The following is a 27,586-nucleotide window of genomic DNA, read 5'->3' on the forward strand; positions in this document are numbered from 1 at the left end:
TATCGCTAACGAACAATTTTCTCCCACACGAAACATTTCATATCCCTGTTGCTGGCTGGGTACCCAGATCCCAAGAAAAGCCAAATCAAGACCCTGTGAATTCACACTGTTTTTTAAACAGAGGGCACATTCTGGATTGTGGCTTACTGGTGCAACTCTGTGTAGAAGGTATAAAGATACCACACAGCAAAAACGTTTATGGCACTTCTTGCTAGCGTATGTCCCCCCCACAAGAACTGAAGCAAGTGTCTGAATTATATGTTCCAGAAAATCTGACAGGGAAAGTTTGAGCATATCCATAGTAAAATTTGCTTGTTACTTTGCACACTGTGCTTTGAACAATGTGTTTTCCCTAATGGAGTGTTATAAAAAACACCCCACATTTGTGCAAAAAAAACACCCCAACTTTACAGATGTTTGCTAGATGTTGCTTTAAAGAGAAATGTCTTATGGGGATTTGTGGGTGGGATTAGACCTAAATGAAATAAGAGAGTGCAAAGAGAATTTCTGCCATCAATGATGTTAATTTTATTTGAACAGCAAGATGTGCGTAAGTGGTTTTATTTTTATTAATACATGATGCTGAGTTTTGAACAGTATTGTACTCAAACATTTAACAAATATAATGCTCAACACATTGTTTATTGCTCATTGTTTCTGTATGAACATAAAAACTGGAAATGAATGTAGGAATAAATAAGGCACCCTACTAATATGCTGTTTCATGTACTGCAGTAACATGCACAAAATGCCATTTTGCTTTTACAAGTCTCTTGTCTCATTTTCCTTATTAGAGAAAAAAGAAATTAGACTTTGAGCAAGGGCTGATGCCTGTCTGAAAAGTCAAAACTTGAAAGCACTTTCTGATTTTTTTAATGTAACCTCCCACCTTACAAAACCAGCTTTCATGTAGCATGTCCCAATTTCTTTTTCTAAAGGCAAAAAGTATTTTTGTTCTTCCCTGGCTGTTACTAGGAGACATGCCTGGCAAAAAAAGGGCTGTTCACGTACTGCTTGAGACAAAAGATCCGACTCACTTTTTATATCCGCATTTTCTTCTCATACTGACCCCACTCAAAAGATAAAAATAAAAATGCAAAGGCATCTTTACTGACTTATCTTGTGTGGCTGGGGCCAGATCAGTGATCGGCATGAAGTGGGAGCTCCATAGAAGCTGCTTAAAAGCCTTTTTTGTGATTTCAGTATGCCCTAAATTTGGACTTCCCATCCACTTCAGAATACATTCTGTCCAACTGTCCCTTGTGCTCCAAGGTCCATGCTGGCTCTCACTCTATTTCAAGGCTGAGGAGCTCAGTGACACCCCGGTCAGCCTCACAAACTCATAAGCCTCTAGGGCAGAAATCACTTTGCAGAGGCTTCAATGATTTCACAGCCTATTGGTGAAGTGCTGACAAATTATCAGATGAACAAACCATAAAGATGGGGCTCTGACCCCCATCCCAGCTTTAGCTTTCTTTAAGCAGTCTGTTACATTCTTAGAGGTTGCAGGAGAGACAAAGGGTTTGGATAGCTCTCTTTTTTCTTTCTTTCCTTTTTTTTTTTTTTTTAAGTGGATTATCTCATAATTTCTTGATTTTTTTCTAATGTTTCTTCTTTAAAACTGAAATGTTATTGCAGGGTAATATAAACATAACAGATGGAATCACAGCTTACCAGTTATGAGGTATGTATTACATATATGACAACACAAGCTTTACCTGAACTTAGAAATGCAAGAAGATGTCTTTAGTTACAGAAGTTATTACAGTACTGTTTGAAAGGAATCTTTTGGTTATATGTAAACACTATAAATTAGCTGTTTAAAAATAATCATGTAAGACAAGTATGACATTGACACAGTTTAAAAAACAATAGCTAGCCCTAACTCTGAATACTTTCTGGGCAGAAGAGCAAAAGCAGGTTATCAGTCTAATCCTATGGAATAACATGCTGAAATTTTTACTTATTTGAAGAATCAGTGCTGCTTTGTTTTCCCTCCTTCTTTTGTTTTCCTATTTTAAGATTTTCACCATTAGTGCCCTAAGGAACAGGCCAACTTGTGCTATGCATGACAGGATAATATATGCTATTTTGAGTGTTGCCATTCCAATATTAAAAGCCATCTAAATTAAGTCTCCTAAATATGTACTGGTTTAAATTAAAATCCATAGGAATTATAATCTGCCTACTTGATGGTTTCGGTTAAGTGCAACTTGATGCATGTGGAATGCTGTTTCATTTAAGATCATTCTTAGTAAGGCATATTAAAAATAAATATAAAAGTGACAACATAATATTTAGTCTCTTGCTACAAAATCTTAGGCAAAAATAGTTTTGCATGTAGTAATGGACTTTATCCATTTGCTGGCTTACAGGAGTTAAAATTTGTGCATTAAGCTTAACTGCCCTTGTCAGAATGTGACACTGAGCTAGAATAGTGGTCCAAATCTACATGCTAAAGATTTTATTTCCATGCTCGAACATAGCTTGCACAAACTGCTTGAAGACTCTGTCCATGTAAGTGCACTTCCTTGGCCATATTCCTTCCAGAAAACCAATATGGCCTCCACACGAAGTCAGAACCAAAGCAATGTTTGCGTTTTGTTTGGCAGTTTCTACTGGTATAGCTAAAAGAGGGGAGAAAGAATGTTTTAAGTCCTTATCCTTCTAAGAAGTGCCAGCCACTGAATAATTTCTCTTAAACATTTCTTGTAATATATGTGACTAAATATGCACATTAACATATGCTTAAATGAACTGCAGGACATAGAACCATATCTGCATTAAAAGCCTTTGCCATTAACTCACCTTCTCTGTATGATTTTTATGGCTGCTGTAACAGTTCCAGCTTGAACTTTCTTTCAGCCTCACTGATAGAACAGCACTCATGTTAATGCACATTCATGATTTGGTATAAATAGTGTAAGTGAAAGGACAATGAAGCCTGTAGCGTTCAACCTGTGTTTCAACATTCAGCTTTGGAAAAACTGAGAAACTGGAAGCCTAATAGTGAATCCCATTCTTTTTGTAGGAGACTGCAAACATAAACCTTTTAATGTCATTAAGATTTTTGTCTGCAAGATATCGTATCAGATGATATTAAAGATATCCTGGGTTATCATTCTGTATGATTCACAAGACTTTTATATCTGTATGTTTTAGGCCACACTATGCAAACACAGTGGGAAGGCAGTTCTTGCCCTCAGTAGTTCATAATCTAATATGCAAAGTAAGCAGAAACAGAGGAAGGGCAAACAACTGCACAGAGAACTGCACAGAAAGGTTACTGGTTCTCTACTGAATAGTGACAGCTAGAAAATTATTTAAATTAGGGTTTGGATTATTAGACCAGAACCTACAAGGATTTTTCTCTTGCTGGGTTAGTTTTCAGCTGATTCAATGCCATCTTCTGGGCAATTCCCTTTGTGACAGAAAATAAAGGTCAGGAAGGGGAGACTGATGACAGGAAAAGGATATGACTTTTATATGTCAGAATAATAAAAGGGGAATATACTATTAGAATGCCATAATATTTAATTACAATAATTTATAATTATACATAATATTTAATATGACATACATAATAAAATATTATGGCATGTATTTTCTTATTTCTTTATCATGTTTGAAATACAAATGGCATTTCAGTGTGATGGGATGACCCTATTATCCCATTAACTGGCTGGCACAACAGTGCAGCTTTATTGGGCTGTGGCATTTGCATTCTTGATGTAAAAACTATTTAAGCAAATTCCTCTGGAGTTTTAAGTATGCAAAATATACACCTGAACAAGCAGAAATCTCTGTATGTTTCAGTAAAGAATCCCTTTCAAAGTTCCAGTTTTCAAATAGTAACTACATGGAAGGGAAAAAAATAAAAGTCATACAGATTTTTTGATTATTCAGGATTGAGAGAAAAAACAACAGCAAAAGGTGCTTTGTCCAGACAGAAGGGAGTAGCAGGAATTTCACTGGGTTTTGTAAAAAAGGTTATGATTCCCCAAGAGAACAAATCTGATTTTAGGTCATACCCTGCTGAAGTAATAATGCCTTGGCACTACAACACAAAGCAGTGAGTTATTCCCAGGATTGCTACTGCTGCCTCAGTTATTTTAAAGTATATTTTGAAGAGCAATTTTTAATCAGATTTTTTGGGGGGGGGGGGGGGGGGGGGGGCGCGGGGGGAGGTAAGAGGTGTCAGTTGTCCACATCCCTTTCTGACTGAACTTCCCTCAGATGCATCCCCCCCACGCTCCTGTTTCTTGGATTCTGCTTTTCTTCACCCCTTTATACATTTGCTGTTTCAAATATCCGTCATCCCTGTACATCACTACTTTCCTTATAGGCAAGTTCCTTACTTTGATTCAGATTCTGGCAGAGCTGTTGGTGTGTGCTTCAGATGCCCATCTGCCTTTGTTTTCAGCCACTAGCGTAAGAGCATGGCACCCATTCCTTACCAAAGATGGACCCCCAGCCAGAGTTAAGTCACAGGGGATCTTGAATGCAATGACTGTAGTGAACAGATGTGCAACTTAAAATAGATCAGGGTCAGGGGAGCAGTCTGCACCTCAGAAGTCATCACAGTGCCTGGAACAATGCATTCTTTTCCGCCCCAGGGCCTCAGCACGGATGCTAAACCAATGCATCCGCAGCACCTTAAGTGTCTTTTGATAATGTGTTACAAGGTTTTCTGCCCATAAGGTACTTGACTGTGCCCTGAACAGAGCACAGACTGAGCTCCAGAGAGCAAGGGGGATTGTCGGGCAGAGGGTGTGTACTTCTTTGCTACTTGGTGATACTAATTTCTTCCACTATTTCTCTCACAGTTGCATGTGTGTAAGCAATTTATAGGTTCCAGCATTTAGTAAGTGATTCTGATTCTTTACCAGGTTGAAGAAACTGTGCTTCTCACTGTCTCTACAAGAAGTCCTTGACTTTTCCTTTGTTAGTGGGAAAACTGAAAATGGTATGTGCATTATCCAGGCCTTTTAAAGCAATACTGAGGCAAGACTAAAAAGAAAAGTCAATGAAATAAATGCTTACAGCCTGTCAGCCTGGACTGGGGAACAGAACAGGGTGAAAACAAGAGATGCAAAAAACAACATGTTATTTCTTGCAATATAACAGATGCATCATTTTCAGACTCCAAACTCAGCAAATGCTTGTCTGGAGTTTTGCCCGAGTTAGTCTGCCCAGCAATCTCTGCTCTGGCTCCCTTGGATGCTGTAGATGTACACGGCCATGTACAAAGACAGTGACTACGATTCATGTCAGCTTCTGCTGGCTGCATGGGAATTTGCCTACTTATCTCTACCAAGCCGTCTGCTCCTCTTCCCTTTAGTAGCATGTGGGCCATGTTAAACAGAACCCTGATAGGGAAGTGGGGATCAGACTCAAGCCTGAGTCCCCCATTCCTGCTTCAGACAGTGACTCACATCTGTCTCCCTGGTCACCGAGGGGACTAATGAATAGGCCTATATGCAAGGGAATGAGGAAGAATGTGTGAGGAGAGACAGACTTGTTCTCCAAGAATCAGAGATAACATGACAACTCCATCAATTCTAATGGATTTTGGATCAGCTGCATACTGGCCCAAACATACCTCTTCACTACCTGAGATTGTGCAAAAACATGATGTTCATTCACCTTTGTGAGGCTAGTATCAAAGCGTAGAGAGACGTATCCTTTACTGTAAGAAAGTGCTTTCCTGGGGGTATGGAAAGGAGATGACCATAAATGTCTCCTCTGCTGTGCCAGCCCAGCTGGGGAAGCCCTTACAGGCAGTGCTCACTGTGACCTCTGCATTCAGAGATTCCCAGCATAAGGATACCTCCCAAATCAGTTTGCTGGTGGTAAATTATTCATTCCCAAACCGATGGGCAATACTGCAGTGGGTGCAGTGTGCTGCCTGTCTCTAAACAGCTACAGCAGCTCTCTCCTAGAAGCCCACCAGCACTAGGATGCTGGTTATTTCTGTGCAGGTAAGGTGTAAGCCACGCACAGGTCTGTATGAACATCATCTTCCCTGTCCTGAAGTTCTCCCTGTTGTAATTAACATGCATTTACAGCAGAATTCTGCCACGGATCATTGCTCTCATCACACAAGCTGCAGCACTGTGCTGAATATGCAGTCATCTGCTGCCATCCGCAGTGAGGATTTTTCATAGGTGCCAAGTTTGACCTGCTGTCACCTCTCTGCTCTCACCTCCCGTGATGAACAGGAGAGCCTGCCCTTGCACAGCCTGTCTTGATACAGTTGTATGATTCATCCCCAGCAGTGTTTCTTGCTCTGCAGCTTCTCAGGAGAGAACTGAGTGTGTTGTGCTGCTCTCCAGTGCTAAAATGCAAATGATGCTTGGTAGTCGTGCAGTACTTTTCTAAAGGCTGTTCTAGGGGCTGCTAACCATCCACAAATAAACCTACAATGCAAGAGAGCAAATTCTGCAATGTAAAATGCCATCCAGAGGGAACTTGACATGCTTGTAAGGTGGGCTGATGCCAACCTCATGAAGTTTAACCATGCCAAGTGCAAGGTTCTACACCTGGGTCGGAGCAATCCCAGGCACAGCTACAGGTTGGGCAGAGAAGAGATTCAGAGCAGCCGTGTGGAGAAGGGGGTGTTGGTTGATGAGAAAATGAACATGAGCCGGCTTCAGTGTGTGCTTGCAGCCCAGAAAGCCAACCGTATCCTGGGCTGCATCAAAAGGAGCGTGACCAGCAGGTCCAAGGAGGTGATCCTGCCCCTCTCCTCTGCTCTTGTGAGACCTCACCTGGAGCATTGTGTGCAGTTCTGGTGTCCTCAGCATAGAAAGGACATGGAACTGTTGGAACAAGTCCAGGAAGGGCCACGAGGACGATCAGGGGACTGGAGCACTTCCCGTATGAAGATAGGCTGAGAAACTTGGGGCTGTTCAGTCTGGAGAAGAGAAGGCTGCATGGAGACCTCATAGCAGCCTTCCAGTATCTGAAGGGGGCCTATAGGGATGCTGGGGAGGGACTCTTCATTAGGGACTGTAGTGACAGGACAAGGGGTAACTGGTTAAAATTTAAACAGGGGAAGTTTAGATTGGATATAAGGAAGAAATTCTGTACTGTTAGGGTGGTGAGGCACTGGAATGGGTTGCCCAGGGAGGTTGTGAATGCTCCATCCCTGGCGGTGTTCGAGACCAGGTTGGACAGAGCCTTGGGTGACATGGTTTAGTGTGAGATGTCCCCGCCCATGGCAGGGGAGTTGGAACTTGATGATCTTAAGGTCCTTTCCAGCCCTAACTGTTCTACGATTCTGTGATTCTATGAAATAGAGCAGTGGATGCAATGCACCCTAGAATATAGGATGGCATGCCAAAAGATACTACTGCTCATTTTTATCATGTAATTTTGTACACATGTCTATTGACCAAAATGTATACTGCAGTTTGATCCAGCAGGCACCGCCTTGTTATTTGTGATCACAGAATCACAATGTAAGTATGTATATGCAAAATTATGTCATGGAATTACAGAATCTAGAATGGTTTAAAGACCACCTAGTTCCAGCCCTGCTGCCATGGGTAGGGACACCTTCCACTAGACCAGGTTGCTCAAAACCCCATCCAACCTGGCCTTGAACACTGCCAGGGATGGGGCATCCACCTTGTTCAAAAAACAATCTGTTGTACATTCTTCGCAGAAAGCATTTTTTAAAAAAGGAACAGAAAAACATACATGTAAAGCAGCATCAGCTTAAATAAGTCACTGCCTTCAGGCCTTCTGTTTCATTGTTTGATTGATTTCTCCCTGTTCCTTAAACTCTCACCCTAATTGTTCTCAGCCTGGCCATTCAGCCTCTCCAGCCAACTTAACTGTGCTGTTTACAAATAGGATGCAAAATAACACCTAAGAGCAATTACTCTAAGTCTGGATTCAGAGGGACAGAAAAGGTTTAAAGAGTTCAATAAAAACTATCAAAGCTGAGCTTCAGAAATGCACTTACTTGGCACAGTGGATCAGAAGGGAGCCAACATGTTACCTGGCTTCTAGGCCAGGCTTTTAGCCTGGGCACAACACTCACCAGTGGCAATTAGCTAAGCATTAGTATAGCACAATTTAACTTGGATGCCTAATACACTGCTTAAAGTCTTTGAGGAAAAAAATGCCACTTCAGATGAAAAGTTAAATGTGAGGCTGATAATGAATCCTGTCATTCCATCTTCTTGATTTCTTTTGTACACAAAGTAAAAGGTTATATTACATCTTTCCTGAAGCGATGGCTCATTTAAATTAGTTAGGCGAGAGAAGTGCCATGCAATGAAGAAAGCATTTGTTTTCATTAGTTAGTATTATGCAGTACAGGGACTGCAACCCAGAATTAACCTGCTACAGATGCATCTGCTGCCAAGCTCTGTGAACTTGAAACAGCAACATTAAGGAAGGACTGCAGATGAATTGTTTCTTCCTAATACTGGATTGAGATCAAAGGGCACATTTTCACAATATATTAAACAGTAATTACTGGGAAGTACAAACTGTACCAGAAAGTCACATGAGGAGAAATGATCAGGTAGCAAAAGGCAACAGAGACAGCATCTGCACTTTTTAAGGGAAGTCTCTCTATAGGTCCATATTGTATAGTGTCAAAACAGACTTGGGGTTGTAACTCTGTTACAGAAAGATAGATATGGCTGGCTTGATGAAGTATATTTAAACACAAAGGAATCCTGGCAGTTTTCTCCCTAGTGAGTTTTCTAGACCTGTTTCACAGCTGTTGGAAGCTACAGCTGTCTACAACAGAGGTGGAAGGTAGCTTAAAAGCTGGTAGGTATTACTGGGACAGATGAGACATGAAATAACCAGTCCCCAAAGTCAATAAAGGCTGCAGCCTGGAGGAGAAGAAATGTTGTGGCTTTGAATCCATTACACAGTTGTGAGTGAAAACTGCCCCTGGTTGCCACAGGCTTACATATGTCCACACACTTTCAAGTCAGAAAAAACAAGCCAGTTACCAGAACAAAGTCACTTCCCAGACTAACACCAGCCCCTTGCATGTGCTAACATAAAACAGCCTGCAAAAGTGTCAAGATGAATAAACTCCAATAACTCATGGCACCAGCCATCATTTCTAAGCTGCTAACCAAGGTGCCCTGTGACTCTTGTCAGTGCAACGCTTCACATTGAGGGTGCACAGCACAAACAAAAGAGGAGCCAAGGATAGATACACGTAAGAGTCATGCTATTAACTGTAAATCAATATTGTCCCGGTGGCCCTTTTGAAGGTAAACTTGCCACCACAAGGACAACGGTTTAGAGCCAAAAGCATTCACTCTGTGAACAAGGAATAAATGAATGCCTATTCACCCAAACACTCCCATGGAGGAGGGCTGGTTAGAGTCACAGTTTAAGGGAGAATGGACAGTGACTACAACAGACTCTTAACACGTCTTGTTTCAGAAGTGCTAGTGCTCTACCTCAAATCCCCCTATACTGCAAAACTTCTAAAGCATTCTAACAGGTTTGATACTTAATCTTTCACAAGAGACCATCCCTATAATCCACTGCTGACCAAGAGCTGTGCTTCTTTTAAAAACCAGCTTCAAGGGAGATCTGCTACAGCTGTACTCTAGGGGAGCACTTGTGGCTAGCTGATCTACACAATCACAGAATTGTTGAGGCTGTAAGAGACCTCTTGAGATCATCTAGTCCAACCCCCCTGCTGAAGCAGGGTTACCTATAGCAGGTTGCCCAGGACTCCACCCAGTCAGGTTTTGATCCATCTATGGAGACAGAGACCCCACAACCTCTCTTTGCCCATGTCTGAACTCTCACAGTTAAAAAAAAATAAGTGTTTCCTTGTGTTCAGGTGTGAATCAATGATTGGCTCTTGAGAGCTGGAGGTTATATTCTAAAATGAAGAGATAAGGGGATTGAGTATCTGCATTAGCTTTAGTCCAGCTAATACAGGTCCCAGTCCCTGTGATAATATTCTGGAGAAGGTTAACAAATCCTCCAGGGTCAGAGGCACACTGCCTAGTTCACTGCTGTTGTTACTTTTGCTAACTAGCTAGCTTACTCCTGCCACAGTTACTTTAGAACAGAAACCACTAAGTGAGCTAGAGCTAAACCCAGAGGTGAAGCCATTGTTCCCTCTCTAAGATACTTAATTGCAGAAGTATGACACAGCAGATGACCCACCTTGCAGTACTACAGGCGAAGCCATCCCCAGGGTCATAGCAGCCATAAAAGTGTATTTTGAGAATCTCTAGTGTGGGAGAATACCTTCTTACTGGGTAGAAACAATCCCTTTATCATGACGCATAGCCAGATTTTATATCTGGACACAGATTTTAGAATCACAACCCCATCCATTCTCATTTCCAGCACATTACATGATCATAACAGAAACAGCAACTGGCCAATTACAAGGAAACAACCAAACAGCCACAGAGGCTAGTAAATACAAAGATACTAATTCTCTCTCAGAAAGTCCCTGAACAGCAAATTGTTAAAGGTAGGTGCAGTATTCTGGAAGAATGTTTCTATGTTTGCCCAGATCTTATTTTATTTTAAGCCTTTTTTTTAGCCAATGTAAAGAATAGGTATTTTGGCTAATCCAGAGTCACCATTTTCCCCCTCATATTAGGTGGCTGTCGCCTCTTCGTACTGTTCATGCATAACATGGATAGTTTTTATTCAAGAGGAGAAGAAATCAGACTCCTACTGCACTAAACTGCAGTGGGCCCTTTGTTCTTCATGTCACATTTGTCTCTAACAGGTCTTCAAACCATAATGTCTGTGCATGTGTTGTACATCTCTGCACAGGTAAACAGTACACACAAATACAGTCTCTTCCAATCCCTTCATTTTTCTGTTTGTTGTTCTAATCTGTTTGCCTGCTCACTCTGGTTTTATGACTCCTGCAAGAATCTCACTTGACTTTTGGCGGCAGAAGAAAACTCCCATGAAATAAATCAAGTGTATAAACTTTATCTTTAAACGTGTCAGGTGTACACGGCTGAAGGCTGTCCCCTCAACCAGCTGTTCATTACAGTGGTTTTCCTCTACATTAGCTATTGTTACTCAAATACCATAACTAATAAACAGATCGTAGGAAAAAACATATCTTTTTAAGCAACAGAGCTTTGATCTTCAGAGCAAAAGCAGAAAACAGGGAGAAAACAGCTTTCAGCCTATCTGTTACTAGTTGATACTCCTGTTTCACCTTCTAGTTAGATTCTTACTAATTTCAGTGTGCATCCTTCTAGGAGCTCACCTTGGCTATATTGCTTCCCTTACCCTAGATTTTTGCTTACATGCTAACTTACATATTTCCTTACATTTAATTTTCAGGCACTGGAGGTGGCACTGAGATCAGCAGCTGAGGATTTAAGGTCACATGAAACCTCAGCAATCCCCAGACATTCCTTTTAGGGACTGGACTGAAGAATGGCAGCTAAAAAAATACTTTTCACTTTAATTGAGCTCTGAATGTCTGCAGTCAAGACATCTGAAGCACAGTTCCTCATCATAGGGTCTTTCTGTCCTTGGCAAATAGAAGTGGGTGCTTCTGAGAGAGCGCAGTATGTCTGGTATCATTCTTACATTGAGATAACTCACACCCTAAATGTGCATAGTTATTTCTTTTGACTGTAAAGAGCCTACTAATGGCTAATGATTGCCACCCCATATGTTTCTGCATTCTGTAGTAATCAGGTCTCTCCATTATCAGCTGGTTTATATATGTCTGTGTCTTTTACATGTATCTTACACTGTAATTAAATTGCAAGACTGATCCATCTCTGGAGGTTTTCAACCCCATGTACAAGTAACATTTAAACACACCTCTACACACAGGCTCATTCTCAGACCTATGTAGTTTGTCTTAATGATCACATATACAGAAATACAGATTTTAAAAAGCCTAAACTTACCATGACCTGGTGAGAAAACATCATCCACAGAGTTTAGACATAACACTGGAATTCCTACTGACTTCAGCTTGCGACATGGGCTAGCATCTTCATAGTAATCGTCAATTGTACGGTAGCCAAACATGACTGAAGTGAACTGCTTATCAAATTCTCTAACAGTTCTAGCCTGAAGTACAGAATTCAAATAGGGAACTATGTCAGCATTTGGAAAACAGCATCCAGCTAAAGCAGAAGTAACATTTTCACATACCTTCATCACGAGATCCATATCAAATAATTTCTCCAACATTTGTCGATGCCTAAAAAGAAAAATTGAAGAGCTTGTTTTTCGTTATAGAAACCGATTTAAAACTCCTCTGCTTTACAGATATATTTATAAAAACAATTCCCTAATGATAACACACTTGGGTTTTAATTTTTTATCATATTAAAATCTTTCTGGAATCCAAGAGCAGAAGAATTGTTCATTCATATGCAGGCACATCCAGCAACACAGTAAAAAGTCTCCATAAGCCACAAGAAAGATGTCAAAGATGAGAGAACTAAATATTTGGGAATACAAAATACATCCTAATTTTATAAAGCAAAGGATGAGCTAGTCCTTTCCATGCTTTTGCAATCAATGCCAACTTAAAAGAATTCGTGTAGATACATATTTACTCAAAGTCAGTATGTGCATGCCTAAAATAGTCTAAAAATCCATTCATTTCATCCATAAATACAGAAGTCTGCTGGTCTCGTGCCAAGTTCCTTGAGGAACAGAGAAATTTAGTCCTTCCTGCAAAGATCCTTTAGATTTCCAAACTTACAGAAGAATGCACACAGCACAGCTACGGAAAGTGCTGTTACAGCATTCGTTTTGCCACTATTATTATACCTGCTGTAGATCTCATGCTAACATCCTTCCATCTTGCTAAACAGTTCACAATGCAACTCACCTGCTGATAGAGGATTGTAGACAAGTAGTCAAGTAATAGTTGAAAAGAAGCCAGTTTAGTGGCTTCTCCAGAGATTCTACAGATTCAAAAACATTCCAACCCGCAGAGAAAATTGCAGCTGCCATTAAAGGAGTGTCTCTGCCAGTTTTGCCCAGGTAATTTAAAAGAAGCATGCTACAAACAGAAATGAAAAACAGAAACATATATACTATCAAATTGTTGGCTTCAATTTAAAACAGATAAAACAATCAGTCATCTTTTTGTCTGGCTTCAACAGTTTCTTGTTATCAGCCCTACAGTTGTGCCTAATACTTGAAAAGGGTAGTCAGTGTCATTAACATATGACTCATGAAGTTTGCTTTCTCCCTCTACTGTCAGAGAGGAGCAGAGTTCACTGCGTAGGAGGTGAATAGGAGTGCCTTTAGAAATAGAGATGTACTAGCCTTATTTATATCACTAAAAGAGAGGAAGAGGTCAAATAAATGTATCTTACTCATGCAACAGGTACTCCTGAGTTATTAGTAAGTTTTGCCATTTTACAAGCTCTCAGTCTTCCTGATCTAATAAATCTGATTAGTGTGCCTGACAAATGCAAGCTGCCCCTGGCACACCTGCCTCACTATGAAGCTGTCTTTTGAGTTGAAGGTAAAGCCTTTAACCCACCTCACATGCATGAGAGAACACAGCTGTTCTTGAGCACAAAGTACGTAAAGAATGAAGTGCTGGATAATGAATAACAGTAGCAAAACAAAATCATGAGCCAAATAGGTGGCTTACATCTTGCCTTTCTGACCAATTGCAAATTACAGTCTCTACTGCTGATGTATAGTTGAGTGGAAAAAAGGGGAGAGTTCACCAATATGTAGCCCTTCAATTGCTGAAAAATTAAAATAGCGAGAAGAGAGTAAAAGAAAAATGCTAACAGAAAAGCTGTAAGTCTTGCTTTACTGCCTGAGGCCCCAAAGTTTACAACCAGCATCTTAATACCAAGCCTTTAATTCAAAACATTATGAGTTTCACAACTTAACACAACTTCCTGAGTCACCAGCACTTTGTACCTTGGCATCATCTATCATGCTTCAGAATACCTTTAGTAACCTTTAGCAAAGCACCATGAACCAGGTTGCTATCACAGATACTTTTGCCCTGTGCACCACCTACCAGATCATAGGACAGCAGTGCAAAAGGGAAACCAGTTTTTGGTATTAGAAAAGACTTGCCATTTGGTAGGAGCCAGCAAGAAAAGAACAGCAAACAGCACTTGAGAGTGGGCTCCTGCCATCAGCTCACACAGTTAAACCCAGTGAGAAAAGTCACTTGTGGCACATACTGGAATTTAGTAGCTACGTTCCCTCTCACCCGCAGAAGAGGAGAGACCTGTGAGTCATCAGTCTGTATATTGTAAGAACCATAAACCAATCAAAAATAGTTGCAGTAGTAAAGCAGCAAGTTCTCTAACAGAACTCACAGAATATATGCAGTAGAAAGAACGTTTAGGAATCTTTGTTAGAAAACCAAGTCTCTTTCCAAAAAAATACATACTGAAGATCAATAAAACAAGTAGGCTTTCATTTACATTTACACATTTGTGAAGTGAATGTTTATTATTCTTCTTAGCTAGGCAACTGTGTCCTATATGGATTAACTGCCTATTAACTTCTGAAAAGGGAGAGATCATTATGACAAGTGGATGATGGTCAGAATATGCCTCCGGTGAAATCTCTGCTCCTGCTTAATTTTAAACATACAAGTGCTCCAATTTATTTTGAAGTGTGGAAACAATCCCTGCATGGATGATTAGACTCTTCCAGTTTTCTGTACAATTAAGCATACGCTTTCTGTTTGTGATTCAGGACTTTAAAAACAGACTGGAGGAGGAAGGTGGAACATCTTGCCTAAAATCACCCAGTGGTGGTAGCGAGTTAAAAGCCAGGAACACAACACAAATCCCCTGTGCCACACTAACAGACTTCACCCCTATTTAGGATACAATAACTAGGTTAAGTCAAGGACAGAAATGACACTAAGGGCTAAATTGGTCTTTTGTACCAGTCACAGAACAGCTAGCTTCTAATGCATCTTCAGCTCTGAAAACCTGGTTCTTCACCTATTGCACCCCAGCCCTCTTAGTTCTAGAATAACACTGCACCATACACGAAGCTACCTATGAAGAACCTACTGTGCTTTAAATCTCTATCTCATCATTGAAACAAGTCTCTACAGCAGATGCTTCTTTGGCTTTCACCATTTCCAGTGAAACAAGTTTTTGCAATACATCATGTTATTTCATGTTTTGCATGCAAAACAGTCTAAGCTGGGGAGAGATAGCAGCCAAGTGAGATAAGAGTCAACAGGCTTGCTAACCTTGTGAAGAAGGGTTTAAAACTAGGTTTGTCAAGGGATGGAGAACAAAGTCTGAAGAGAAGTGAAAGCCTGGCAGGCCTTGATGAAGGGACAACATGACAGAGGAGGCTGTCACACTTCCCTGAGAGAGCAGCATGACTGCAGATCATCTCAACTGACAGCACATGCATGAACACCCAGAATGGGAAAAACATGAGGAATCAGAAGTCTGTGCATGGTGACAACAAGTTTATTAGATCCACAGAGACATGGAGGACTCACAAGCAGACAAGACTGTGCTACAATGGATGCAGACTCTTCATGAAGGCCTTGAAGACAAGGAGGGCTTGCACCTTTGCAAAGAAGCCATTTAAATGCACAGAACTTTTCCCTGGTGCAGGCTATAAGCCAATTCAGAGCTAACTGGTCAAAATCAGACAGGAGGCTAAGAAAGGGGCTATTATGGTGGGCATTTGCTATAAATCTCCTGATCAAGAGGAGGAATTAGAGAATCCAAGTCTTTGGACAGCTAAGAGAGACTTCATTATCACTGGGCACAGGAGACTGTAACCATCCTGACATCAATCATCAAAGCAGGGCACAAGCAGACCAGATTTCTGGAGAGTATTGAGGACAGTATTTTGGTACACAATCAATGACCCAAATGGGGAAAATGTTCTATGGGTCTGCTACTCACACATAAGGAAGAACCCGTCAGGTATGGGAAGGTGCAGACAGGTCTTGGCTGCTAAGATTATTCAATGGTGGATTTTAAAGATCAAGAGTAAGTGAGGAAGGTAATTACCAGAATTACAACATTGGAGAGAGCTGACTTCAATTTGGTCAGTGATCTGGTCGGCAGGATCCCATGTGAGATGGCCTGACGGGCAAAGGGTTCTGGGAGAACTGTCTGACCTTAAGGATAACTGAACATAAAGCACAGGTGTGGCACATCCTGATGTACAGGAAGTTGAGCAAGAGTGGCAAAAGAACACACGGAGGAGCAAAAAACTCTTAACTGACTTCAAGGAAGCATCCTGAAGGTGGAAGGAGGGTGGGCTGCCTGGGAGAAACAGTCACTGTCCAATAATGCAGGGATACAGTTAGGAAAACTATAGTTCAGCTGGACTTGGAACTAGCAAGGGATATGCAGGACAACAAGAAAAAGGCTCCTGCAACAAGAAAGGCTTCTGTAAATACATGGCTACAACAACAACAAAAAAAAAAGGCTCAAACAACATCCACTCCTTTACCCTCATCAGTGAAGCCAGTCATCTCATCATAGAAGGCAATCAGATCATTGGGGCATGCTTTGTCCTTGATGAATCTAGTCACCTTCTTACGCTTCATATGCTTGCAAATGGCTTCCAGAGGATCTTTTCAAACAACTGAAGTTAGGCTGACCAGACTTTATTCCCTCCTGGGACCGCTATTCAACAGAGCAGGGAACTCAGTCACAAAAGATTTGTAAAAAGTAAACGCTACCTGTTTGGTCCCTATGCCTAGTGGCAGAGTATGGGAGAATGAAATACTACTCATGGCAGAGGCAGATCAGGTTAGGACCCGGTTATGCAAACTGGGCATAGACATGTCAGTGGGACATGGTGAGGTGCACCAAAGCTCCAGAGGAGGCAGCCAATGTCACTGTAAGACTGCTTTCTATGACTTTAGAAAGGCTGCAGCAACTACGGCCTATTTCTGATGCCATCTACAAGAAAGGAAGGAGGAATAAATACAGGCTGGTGAGTCTAACCTTAGCACTTTGGGAATATCCTCTGGAAGCCGTTTCCAAGTATGCAAAGGTGAAGAAGGTGACTGGTCACAGCCAGCATGGATTTACCAAGGACAAAGCATGCCTGACCAACCTGGTTGCCTTCTATAATGAGCTGACTGCCTTCATTGATTACAGGAAAGGAGTGGATGTTGCTTTCACTTTAGTTCAGCTTTTGACAGTCTGCCATGGTCTCCATGTAGCCAAACTGGAGGGATAAGGGATACAGTTTGAATAGGTGACCTGCAGCACTCATGGAAAGCTGGCCAGACTACTAGGCTCAGAAAGCTGTGGTCAGGAACTTGAAGTCTAACTGGAGTGGCTGGACCAGATACTAGCAATGTTCCTCAGGATTCAATAAAGGGGTTAGTACTGCATAACACTTTTGTGAACTACATGATGAGATGGAATGCACCCTTAATAAGCTTACATGTCACATTGTGGGGAGTGACTGGTGAATGGGAAGACAGGGCTGCCATGCTGAGGGACCTCAGCAGGCTGGAGAAATGGCCTGGCAGAAACCTCATGAAGTTCAACAAAGGTAGAAGTCCTGCACCTAGGGTAGACTGCTTTCTAGCAGCTAAGAAAGGCGTGGGCAAATGGAACGTGACTCAGCAAAACACCCTTACAGCAATGAGGACGACTGGTGACATGCTGTGCTTTGTTAGTGAAAGCAAAACAAGCAGGTCTAAGGGAATTATTATTGCTTGTATCTGGCACTTAGGAGATTGTATCTGGAGTACTGTGCCCAGTTTTTGGCTTCCCAGATGCTGACATAGTGGAGACATTCATATGTTGTCATCCTGAAGACACTGGCAAAATCCCAACACCACAAATGGATAAACATTGGCCTGATTTAAAAAGCTTCCAAGTTATTTATTTGATAATCACTAACTCTATTGTTTGAACAAATCTGTATTTGCCCCAAAGCTCCTATAAGTTGTTAGCAGATTAATGCCAATATATAAGGTGGTATCTGCCCACCCTCCATCAAATTTATCAGAAAGAAGGGGGAAGTCTCAGGAAATTACCACTGTGTCTGCAGTATTTCTAAGGGAAGCTCTCCTCTCCTATGATTTTCATCAAAGAGGCTGTCTTAATATTTCTTCTAGCTTCTAGCAGTGATTTCTCTAAGAAACTGTGCTATCATTGCCTGTTCCAGGAGTCCTTTCTGGAGAGAAGCCAAGACACAGTAAGTCTTAAATACCACATGCTGTTATCAACCCGTACTGGTTTCAACGACAATACTACTTCTTGCTTCAGAGCCAGACAGAACAGATAACCACACCTCTCCCAGCCTAACTTACCCACACACTGCAGAACCCAGAGTGAGGATAAATCTTGTCATTCCCAGAGGTTGCTAAGAAACATGGTATGATAGCTCTAGTTCCTTTTTTTTAATCCCTCTGTTCCACAGACAGCCTCCATAGTTCCCAAAGATTGTATTGCCCACCTGTTTGGAAGTCAGTCTGAGTTTTCTGCCACCCCCCTTCAACTTTTGGCCAAATTCAACCTTCGCTGACAGTGAGCTGAAAGCCTTAAAGATACAAAGTTTCTACAGATCTTCTGAACATGAACTGCTGCAGGGAGACCTGAGTTAGCTGCAGTTCAGTGAGTGATGCAAGTATTGCAGAGTAGCAATTTACAGTCAGGCTACAACAGACTTATTTTGCAATCATAATTAAGCTAAGGCTCGTGTAACATAATACCTTACCCTCCCATTGAAACACCTGCTGCTATGAATGGAGCTGAGGGGTGCAAGCTGTGTACATGATGAATAACAGCCTCCAAATCCTCTGTGTTAGAGGCACAGTAGGTCCTTGGTGTCTGTAAGGAGTCAGAGGGAAAAAATGCCATCATAAGATTTTGTATTATCCTTTAAGGACAAAGCAATCTGAGCAGTGGATCATTTTTATAACAAGATAAATTTAGCATTTATCGTGAAGCTGTGCTAAACAGCAAATATAAACCCAAAGCACTTAATGAGGAAATGGAGGGGAGTTGTACTTGCCATCATTACAAAATAAAACAAGTGACAAATATCTTCAGTGTCTGCAACCTCCAGGTCATTAGACAAAATCTGCAGACAGAGCAATGAGCTAAACTAGGCAGAACTACAGCAGAACTAGGTAGGCACCAGTATTTTTAAGATACTCTGGGGAAATGGAAACATATCAATTTACAGAAGAGGAAGTTATAACAACAATTTACCATCTTCACCCACATTCAAATGCAAGAGAAAATGCTAGATTTCAAGTACTGCCAGCATTTGAAAAGTAACCAAAATTTACATTCTACACACAATACAAGCAAATAAATAGATAAATAAATTCACCAGTGCTGTTTACCTGATTTACTAAATCATTCTATTAACTAAAGCAATGAAACACTTATCTTATCTCTATCTACTATCAGTCTCTTCAAATCCTGAATCAAGATTTGGAATGATTTCCACTGCATCACTGAGATTTGGGTAACCCCTTCCCTGCTTTTACAGGATAAGCACAGCTTTTGAGTCTCACCTCCACAGATACCTGCTACCGGCCACAATCTGGGGGACTATCTGGAGTAGTATAAGGGAGATAAATCCTTTTAGGAACCATAAGAATCACAGTAAAGTGAGGGTTTTTTTTCCTAATTTTCTAGTTTTCATCTACAACAAAAGAGAGCTTTTAATTACAGAGTTTTTACTAACATGTTAATGACTTTCACTTAACTATAGGAAGCAGCTATGTATGAACATTAAACAGAAAAATACTTAATTATGAGTTAATTGAATTTATTTGTTGCCTGAAGCAACAATGTCTTATAAAGAGTTTTTTTTTTTAATTACTTTCAGCTAAAAAGCCTGGGTATTTGGGGGCAATTTTAACCAATCTCATTAGATGAAACTAATTACTTAAAATACACTTAACAGGAATATTGAAATGTTGAAGTCAAAGATTAAAAAAAAAAAGAAAGAAACACTAAATCTGGATAATTAAAACTGAAGATGGTTTAATTTCTATTTATGTTGCATTTCCAGGTCTCATCCACATGAATTAAACTTCACTGTTTTACACCCAATTAATTAAAACCAGTGTGAATGTGGTTTATTTTAATTAAATTGCCAAGTTTACAAGGAAAAAGAGATTATTTTTGGTAACTAGGGTCTAATGTATTCCAAATGAAAGTGTATTTTGTTAAGTTTCTAAAACTAGAGAGATATCCTGCATTTTAACTTCATTTTAAGTTAATTCCTGTCTACTCACTGTGTGAAGATATTTTACAACACCATCTTAGCTCTCGTTGGCTGTTGTCAATCTAATATTTGAGTATTCCATAAAAATATTTCACAGTCACTTTCAATAACCAATGAGAACAGCATTTTAAAATTGATTCTTGAAATAGCTATCATTTGGTGTAAATTTGAACCTATTTTTAAAGAGTCTAGAAAGAGAACTACTGGCATGAGTAACTTCTACTGTGGTGCTCAATTATGATTCAAAATCTTTAACTAGGGATCTTATGTTGAATTGTAGAATTCCCCCCCCCCCCCCCCCAAAAAATGTGGTAGTTTCAGCTGGTTTGCTTTGCAGTAAGATCTTATAAAGCTTAAAGATGTAAATCCGATTACAGTAAAATACACATACACACAAGGAATCCAAACAAGAGATCTTTTCTCTCAGCAGTTCAGAAATTCATCAATAAGGACTCTGTGTGTCACAAAACTGCTTTGTAGATCCACCTCTAAAAGTATGCTGAAAACTCCTCTTAACATGGCAATATATGCATTGAAATGCTTTATCTGATTATGGGAAAATAATCCGAGCTTTTTTAAAGTTGAGAGCAGGGTATTAAGAAAATACAAAACAATACCCAGTATTATGCACACTTATTCCAGCTGCAGAGCTGTCAGTAGAACGCATCTCAAGAAACAAAGCTTATTCAGCAATAAGTGCCTAGCTGCAGAAAATACTTAGTTTAGCTTCAAGACTTTGACATTTTGCTAGTTAAATTTCCAAGCAAACATGGTATGTCTATCCCGAAGACAAAAAAATGTAGCCAAATTTGGCAAAACTGCTGAGGAAAAAATACAGGAACATACATATTTAACTTTCAGGATACGGCTATCCATATAAATCTGGTTCATTAATTCAGTAACACATAATATGGATCAATTTTAATGGCACAACTTTTTAAACATATAAACAAATATTTTAAACTCGTATTGGCAATTGGGAAAGTAATTACAATTTCTCATGTTTGGATCTATATGTTAAAATAATGGGAGAAAATTACACTGATTGAATAGAATTTCTTGGATGTATCCATTTTAGATACTGTAGTATTTTTTGAAAAAAAAAAGTGTAAGGATTGTTCATTTTAATATTACATATATTAATAATTTAAATTATTTCTTAAAATGACACATTCATAAAAATTGTGTGTTGACCAGTTGACCTCTTTGAGTTTTAGAATAAAAGATTAATATTGGCACATGATTGGTGTATCAGACTAGATTCTCTTCCCTACATTTTCAACATGAGTTTCATTTAAATCCAGTTGTACAAATAGACACCTATGATTCCATATATAATGCTTGTGAGAGATGTTTATCTTAGAAGTCATCCTTACCAATAGCTCCTCACCAGCAATTCCCCGATTGTTAAAAACCACGCATCTAAAAATTGAGACAGTAAATTCAATTATACACATTGTTCATCCCACTAAAAAAAAGATAAACACACAAAACCCCCTGAAAATACATAAAGAAAAATGAGCCAGTTCTATGAATAAATATTTATAGTCCTACAGATCCTAAACCCATCCTGATCCGTTTAGAACAACCTTTGTGCCAAAATGGAGTTTACTGAAGTCAGTGGGATTCCATATGAGCTCTGTGATTTGCCAGTCAAGGTCAGACTGCAGGATGAGAGCCCCAAGCTTTTACCTGAACGTGGTAGCTGCATCTTGCTCTGCCTGCACTCTGAGCTGGCCAAAAATGAGCCATAAGCTCTGCCAGTGCAGGGCTGACCCTGAAGCAGTGCTCTGAAAGAGAACATCAGAGATCCCCATGTAGATGTCCTCCAAAGCTATGTAACTGCCTTAAATAGCACAAAATGCGTTCAAACAAAATTATAATAACAGTTGCATCTGAAGTGTCTTGGGGAAGTTTCTGTTCTCTTTATGCTGGTGGGAGTCTTCAAATTTTCTAGCAGCATTACTGTGATTTAAGTATCTATGTTTTCTTAATAGATCTTACGTTTTGATTGCTCTTCTACCATTTCCACCTATAAAAATTTTATAAAATAATATAATATATACTTTCAGATGGGTTAAAGGCACGACAAATTACTTATTTTGGTATTTTTCTCAAATGTTGCTGTTTAAAAACAAGATTATAGCATTCTGTTGAAATCTGACCTAAAGCTCTCCTTTTTAATGCTATACCTTCTTTTCTTAGGTGATCAAATGCAGATATTTCTTTCAGGAATACTTAAAAAATTAATAGTAAGAATTTGTTGATTTGAGGGCTTTTCTCCTCTGGTATCTTTTACTGCTAAGTTTTAAAGTGGTTTTAAAAGTACTTTGAACTGCTACTTTACTTTCATAATTTAGTAAAGCAGTTATCCAAACCTCCAAACAGAAAAGAGGTAGTCAGACATGCAGATAAAAGCTCATATACATATTTGAAGAACTTATTATAGTCAGTACCAGAAGTCAGTCTGCAAAGACAAAATGTAATATTCCAAATCCATATCCTGGAAAAATGACAACTTACTTTGAAGCACAGCAGCAGCAATATGATTACATAAAGGAATTTACTCATCAACTAATCCACCTATTTTACCCAGCTCTGACCAGAAGCCTTAATAACAGAACTAAATTAAGCAGTGACATCTAAGAGGTAATGAACCTCTCCCTTCACCACCACCAGTAAGTGTAGGCTAGCTCTCCCTTTTGCAGCCATGAATTTGAGACTGCAATTCAAGCAATTTTCGCATTCAGAAGCCAACCTCCTCCAAGGCCTGCTGCCAGCAACCTATCTACACAAGTCTTCTTGGAGATGAATAAAAGCCCCTTCTCTAGTAAGTGTAAAAGTAACATAAACACTGACATTATAATTCAAAAAGCAGCAGCAAAGGCCTATGTAGACTTAGCTTGCTCTCCCTGCAATCTCTGAGGCAAATCTGTAGATACTATAACAGCCCTTCTGAATGTACTGCTGTTACATAATTCTATTATTATTATTACTAATAAGACTTTCTTACATAAACTAATGCCTTTAGACTTCATTTGCCTTAGGAAAAGCATCTTACACATATACATACTTATATTTGACCTTATTAGAAGAAGCAAAATACTGTCAATGAAATACAACAGTACCTATATCCCAGCATTTTGCTTTGATGGATCATGTGAAGAATGTAGGATTCCTTGCTCGTTCCTGTCAGGCCAGGCAATAACAGGACAGTGGGTCTTGTGCTGGCATCCGGATAATATAAACTGTCATTATTATCAAACCAATCCAATGAAATCTGTCCTCCATCTGCTGTTTTAATGAGCTCACTGAAAGGCACAATTCAAAGACAACACTGATTAGACTGAAAAATACATGCATACTGCTTACAGTGTACAAATTACCAGGTATGAATTCTGCATTTTAGTTATGTTTTAATACTCAAAGTGCCACCTAACTGTTTGTTTGCATGTTTACCATTCAGAAAGAGCCACACCTACAGCTGACATGAGTTAGTACTGTCAATTTGTGGCATAATTCCCATTTACAGTAAATGAAGACCTGGCCTCTCGTGAACTGCTGCTGATGCACTGGAAGCTTGTAACTAATGTGATTTTTGGCACTACCTTCTATTTTATATAGGTTTGCATACTGCAGATTTCCTTTGCATCATTTAAGAATCTTTTCATAGCACACAGGACAATGTGTTAAATATTTATCACATTTTTTTCTCTTTATCCAAAGGATGGCACCTTGTTATGTTTAAAACGTGGAACACAAACAGACGCACTACTGTATCTTTCACCCTGTATCTTCACAAACTTTGCTGGAATGCACTCTTAAAGCATGTATCTTGAGAATGTAACAAACATTATAACATCACAAGATGCTAGGCATGCATTAAACAATGACAAGAAGGTTTCATTCTTTTTTTTAGAAACATACAGCACATACCTGGCACTGAAGACATTGTACGAGAGAGTTTGTGTAGGAACTACCAAAATGTAAGACTACCTTACATTTGATTTTTCATTTGAAAGTATTGAAAGCACCTACTCCAGATTTTAAAGCTCCTCAGCCTTGTTGGACTCATTAGCTCAGCTTTGCCCTTTTTCAGTAATGGGAAATAGATGCAATGCTGGTGTGTACTGCCAACACAATCTCCAATGGTGCAAAATAAGCATTGCCCCATGGAACTATGTTTCTTCCCTCACAAACCTTGAAACAGAGAGTATACAAGAAGGGCTAGAAAAAGTGGACACGGCCGTACCATTGAAATGTTTCCTAGTTACTAAAACTAAGGGAAGCTCTTAAATGCTAAATCTATTCTACCATGCAAACAGAGCTGAAACAACTTGTGCTGTATCCAGGTTCCGGCGCATAAAAGTACTTCTTAGGTCTTGTGCCAAATGCCTCATTTGCCAGACTAAGTCTCATTTATGTGTGAGAGAGATCAGCTGAGGACAAACACTAAATGTAAGTTTCTTCTGTCTTAAAATTTAGGCATCAAAGAATACAACATGAAACCCAGAGGTAAAAGTTGCTCTGAAAATCCCAGAAGTTTTATATATTCAAAACAAGGCTGAAGTGGCCATGCTATGGTTAAGGTATAACATGTTGGTTCAAGGGACAAGATACAGTGATTGCATGATCTTTGCAAAGTGATGGCATTCAAACACCGTATTATTTGATACACCTGTGCTGCCATCTAGCCTGTGCTGCCATCTAGAAAGACCTCAAAAGGCTGGAGAAATGGGTTGACAGGAACTTCGTGTACAATGAGCAAAACCTGAAACACAGAAGGCTCCCTCTGAACATCAAGAAACACTTTTTCACTGTGAGGGTAACCCAGCACTGGCACAGGTTGCCCAGGGATGATGTGGAGCTGCCATTTCTAGGGATATTCAAAAGCTGTCTGGACATGGTCTGGGACAACTGGCTCTAGGTGGCCCTGCTTGAGCAGGGAGGGTGGACAAGGTGACCTCCAAAGGTCCCTTCCAACCTCAACTATTGTGTGATTCTGTGAACATACAACCATATCAGTTCCTATATCGTCACCAATATTTCAATGCTTGTCTGAAACTAAACTAGGGCCACTTGGGGACCTTGACCTTTTAAACCTACTATATATTGAATTCAGGTTAGACATGGTTCCAAGTCTATGATGGAGTTGTAAAAGCAGGCATAAAGTAAAAACCCATGCATGAACCTGAGCAGTGGTGGTACATGGGACACAGTCAGAGCAAGGTAACTGCTGGCTACCAAATCAATCACTTTCCAGAATAAAGGCACTTACTTCCTGTACTGTACTTGGGGTCTAGAGGTGATAAAGGGACGCAGGAGTGTTTGCATCCGACCTTCCCAGCACCAAATCGTGGGATAGTAAGTTTCTGTCACAACAGGGCAATACTCCTCGAGAAAGCGGCAGAAACTGTCGTTGGTGGCCACCAGCTGGGGTTTCTAGGAAGAGAGACTACAGTCAGGTATGGGTATTCATATAAAACCCCCTAACAAATAAATAAAGAAAGAAAACCTTATTTAAAGCCTCTCCTTTCATGCTGAAGAGATAGAGAAACGAAAACCAAACAGAATCCCAAAATGCCCACCTGAAAAGCGAAACCCACTAAACATAATGGATTCTTTACCTATTTCTAATAACATGCTATTCTAGCTCTACTTTTACCAGCATTGTGTCTTTCACTGAGAAATCAAAACCATACTCACAGTAGGCAAAAAAAAAACAAAACAAACCCCCAAAAGTTTACTGAATTCATTTTCTCGCACTGCACAGAACTGATGCTTAATTGGCGGACTTTGTGCAGTACCTATTTTAACCTGGTAGGACTCTCCTCCCATCTCACACTACAGTACAGAACTGCCTTGGTTACTCTAATAACACCCCGCATACCGAGATTTTTCTTGCAGCTTCCATTCGTAGACCACTTGACGTGTAAATCCCTGTATACCAAACCGCTCACGTTTAAACAACTGCATTCCTTGAACTTTACTTTTATGCTGACTCTCCAACATGCAAGCATTAATAGGACAATAGATGCTTTGGAGAATATGGTTACACATACACAGCAGCAGTGGCACATCCTCCCTTCATCTTCCTCCTCTGACCAAGATTAAGTACTCTTCTGATGAAGAGGAAAGCTATGTTCTCAGTGGCTCTGTGAAGGACCGTGGCAACACACATGCCTTCAACAATCACAAATCTTCTGTTACATGTATTTTCAGCCAATTAAGCATTGCCAACGAGGCATTCTCACCACAGGGCCACTTTAGATCAGGTCGGGTTCACTGTATCCAAGTAATTCGCTAATGCCTAATTCCTCTGTGAAACCACTGCTGAGGAGAAGATGTACAGGAGTGTCCTAGCCCCCAAAACACTGCGTTAGTGGTTACAAAGGTATTTACAGCGGTACTGAAGGCAGACACAAGGACAACGAACTACTTTATCACCTGCCTTGTCAGTAAACCAAAGAGGTCAGGGGTTCGTTGTGGACGGGGGGCTCCTGACCTTCTTTTCCAAACGGTCGCCCCCAGCCAAGCTCTCCCTCTGGTACAGATGCACTTCGGGGACGCCCGCGGCAGGAGCCCCCTTCCCCTCCCGGGCTGGGCGCGACCAGGCGAGAGCTCCCTCAGGCTGCCCGGCCCTGGAGGAAAAGCCTCAGCGGTGGGGGCTGCGAGCCCGGCCCCGCGGCGGACACCGGCCTGCGCGGGGGGCGACCGGGGTTTCGGCCGGCCAGGATCCGGCGCGGCACCTCCGCAGGAACGGCTGCGAGTGCGAGGACGAGCGCCCTGCCCCCGCCCGGCCATTTCTACCCTGCGCGGGTGGGTCGCGGTGACCTTCGCGGGACGGTTCCCCCTTGGCGGGACACCTGCGGAGCCCGCCCCGCCGCCCTCCCGCTCACCTTGGCTATGCTGCTGAGGTAGTAGCAGGCGTAGGCGACGCCGAAGCCCAGCACCAGGGACAAGCCTACGCCGGAGCCGAAGAGCCCCACTCGGACCTGGCTCTCCAGGTAGAGGGACAGCTCCCTGGTCAGCACCTGCCAGTCCATCGCTCGGCAGGGCCGAGCAGAGCAGCGCAGCGCAGCCCGGCTGCCGCAGCAGAGCCCACCGCGGCACGGAGAGAGGGAAGAAGGAGGTGTAGGAGGCGCTGCCGTTCGGCTCCCCCTGCCGCGGACTGCTCCGCGCTGCAGCGCCGCCCCCCCGTAGGCCTCGTCGGGGGAGGGGGACTGGGGCCGGGGCCAGGCGCGGCGCGGAGCGGAGCGGCAAGGTGCTGGCGGAACGGCCTCTGCAGCGGGTGCCGAGCAGAACCGGGCCGGGCTGGGCCTGGCTACGCAGGGGAGAAAAGCTTGAGCAAAGGGGAGGTGCGCGGCCTGAGGCACCCTAGACGGCCGGG

General features: G+C 41.2%; 1 protein-coding gene across 2 annotated transcripts; it reads right to left on the bottom strand.

The window, feature by feature from the left end:
• Window positions 1-1,713: 1,713 nt before the first annotated feature.
• Window positions 1,714-27,317, bottom strand: ABHD3 (abhydrolase domain containing 3, phospholipase). Of its 2 annotated transcripts, XM_057397601.1 has the most exons (9): window positions 27,096-27,317; window positions 25,475-25,638; window positions 23,325-23,507; window positions 21,573-21,618; window positions 18,670-18,782; window positions 12,842-13,015; window positions 12,154-12,202; window positions 11,904-12,069; window positions 1,714-2,627 (listed from the first exon to the last, which is right to left on the bottom strand). In XM_057397601.1, the coding sequence occupies exons 1-9, from the start codon at window positions 27,240-27,242 to the stop codon at window positions 2,449-2,451; spliced, it is 1,221 nt and encodes a 406-aa protein (XP_057253584.1). In that variant the 5' UTR covers window positions 27,243-27,317; the 3' UTR covers window positions 1,714-2,448. The 2 variants fall into 2 exon arrangements, with proteins under 2 accessions (XP_057253584.1, XP_057253585.1); XM_057397602.1 differs by lacking the exon at window positions 12,842-13,015.
• Window positions 27,318-27,586: the final 269 nt, after the last annotated feature.

The sequence above is a fragment of the Pezoporus wallicus genome, unplaced genomic scaffold (genome assembly GCF_028554395.1).
Source record: "Pezoporus wallicus isolate ANWC-B61680 ecotype Strahan unplaced genomic scaffold, APGP_CSIRO_Pwel_v1 contig_227, whole genome shotgun sequence".
Lineage (NCBI taxonomy): Eukaryota > Metazoa > Chordata > Aves > Psittaciformes > Psittacidae > Pezoporus > Pezoporus wallicus.

Coding starts and splice junctions, on each gene's coding strand:
- ABHD3 (XM_057397601.1), bottom strand. CDS start 27,242: ATGGACTGGCAGGTGCTGACCAGGGAGCTGTCCCTCTACCTGGAGAGC. Junction 25,639..27,095: donor ACCTCAGCAGCATAGCCAAG/GTGAGCGGGAGG, acceptor CTCTCTTCCTAG/AAACCCCAGCTGGTGGCCAC. Junction 18,783..21,572: donor TTGCTGGTGAGGAGCTATTG/GTAAGGATGACT, acceptor GACTCCTTACAG/ACACCAAGGACCTACTGTGC.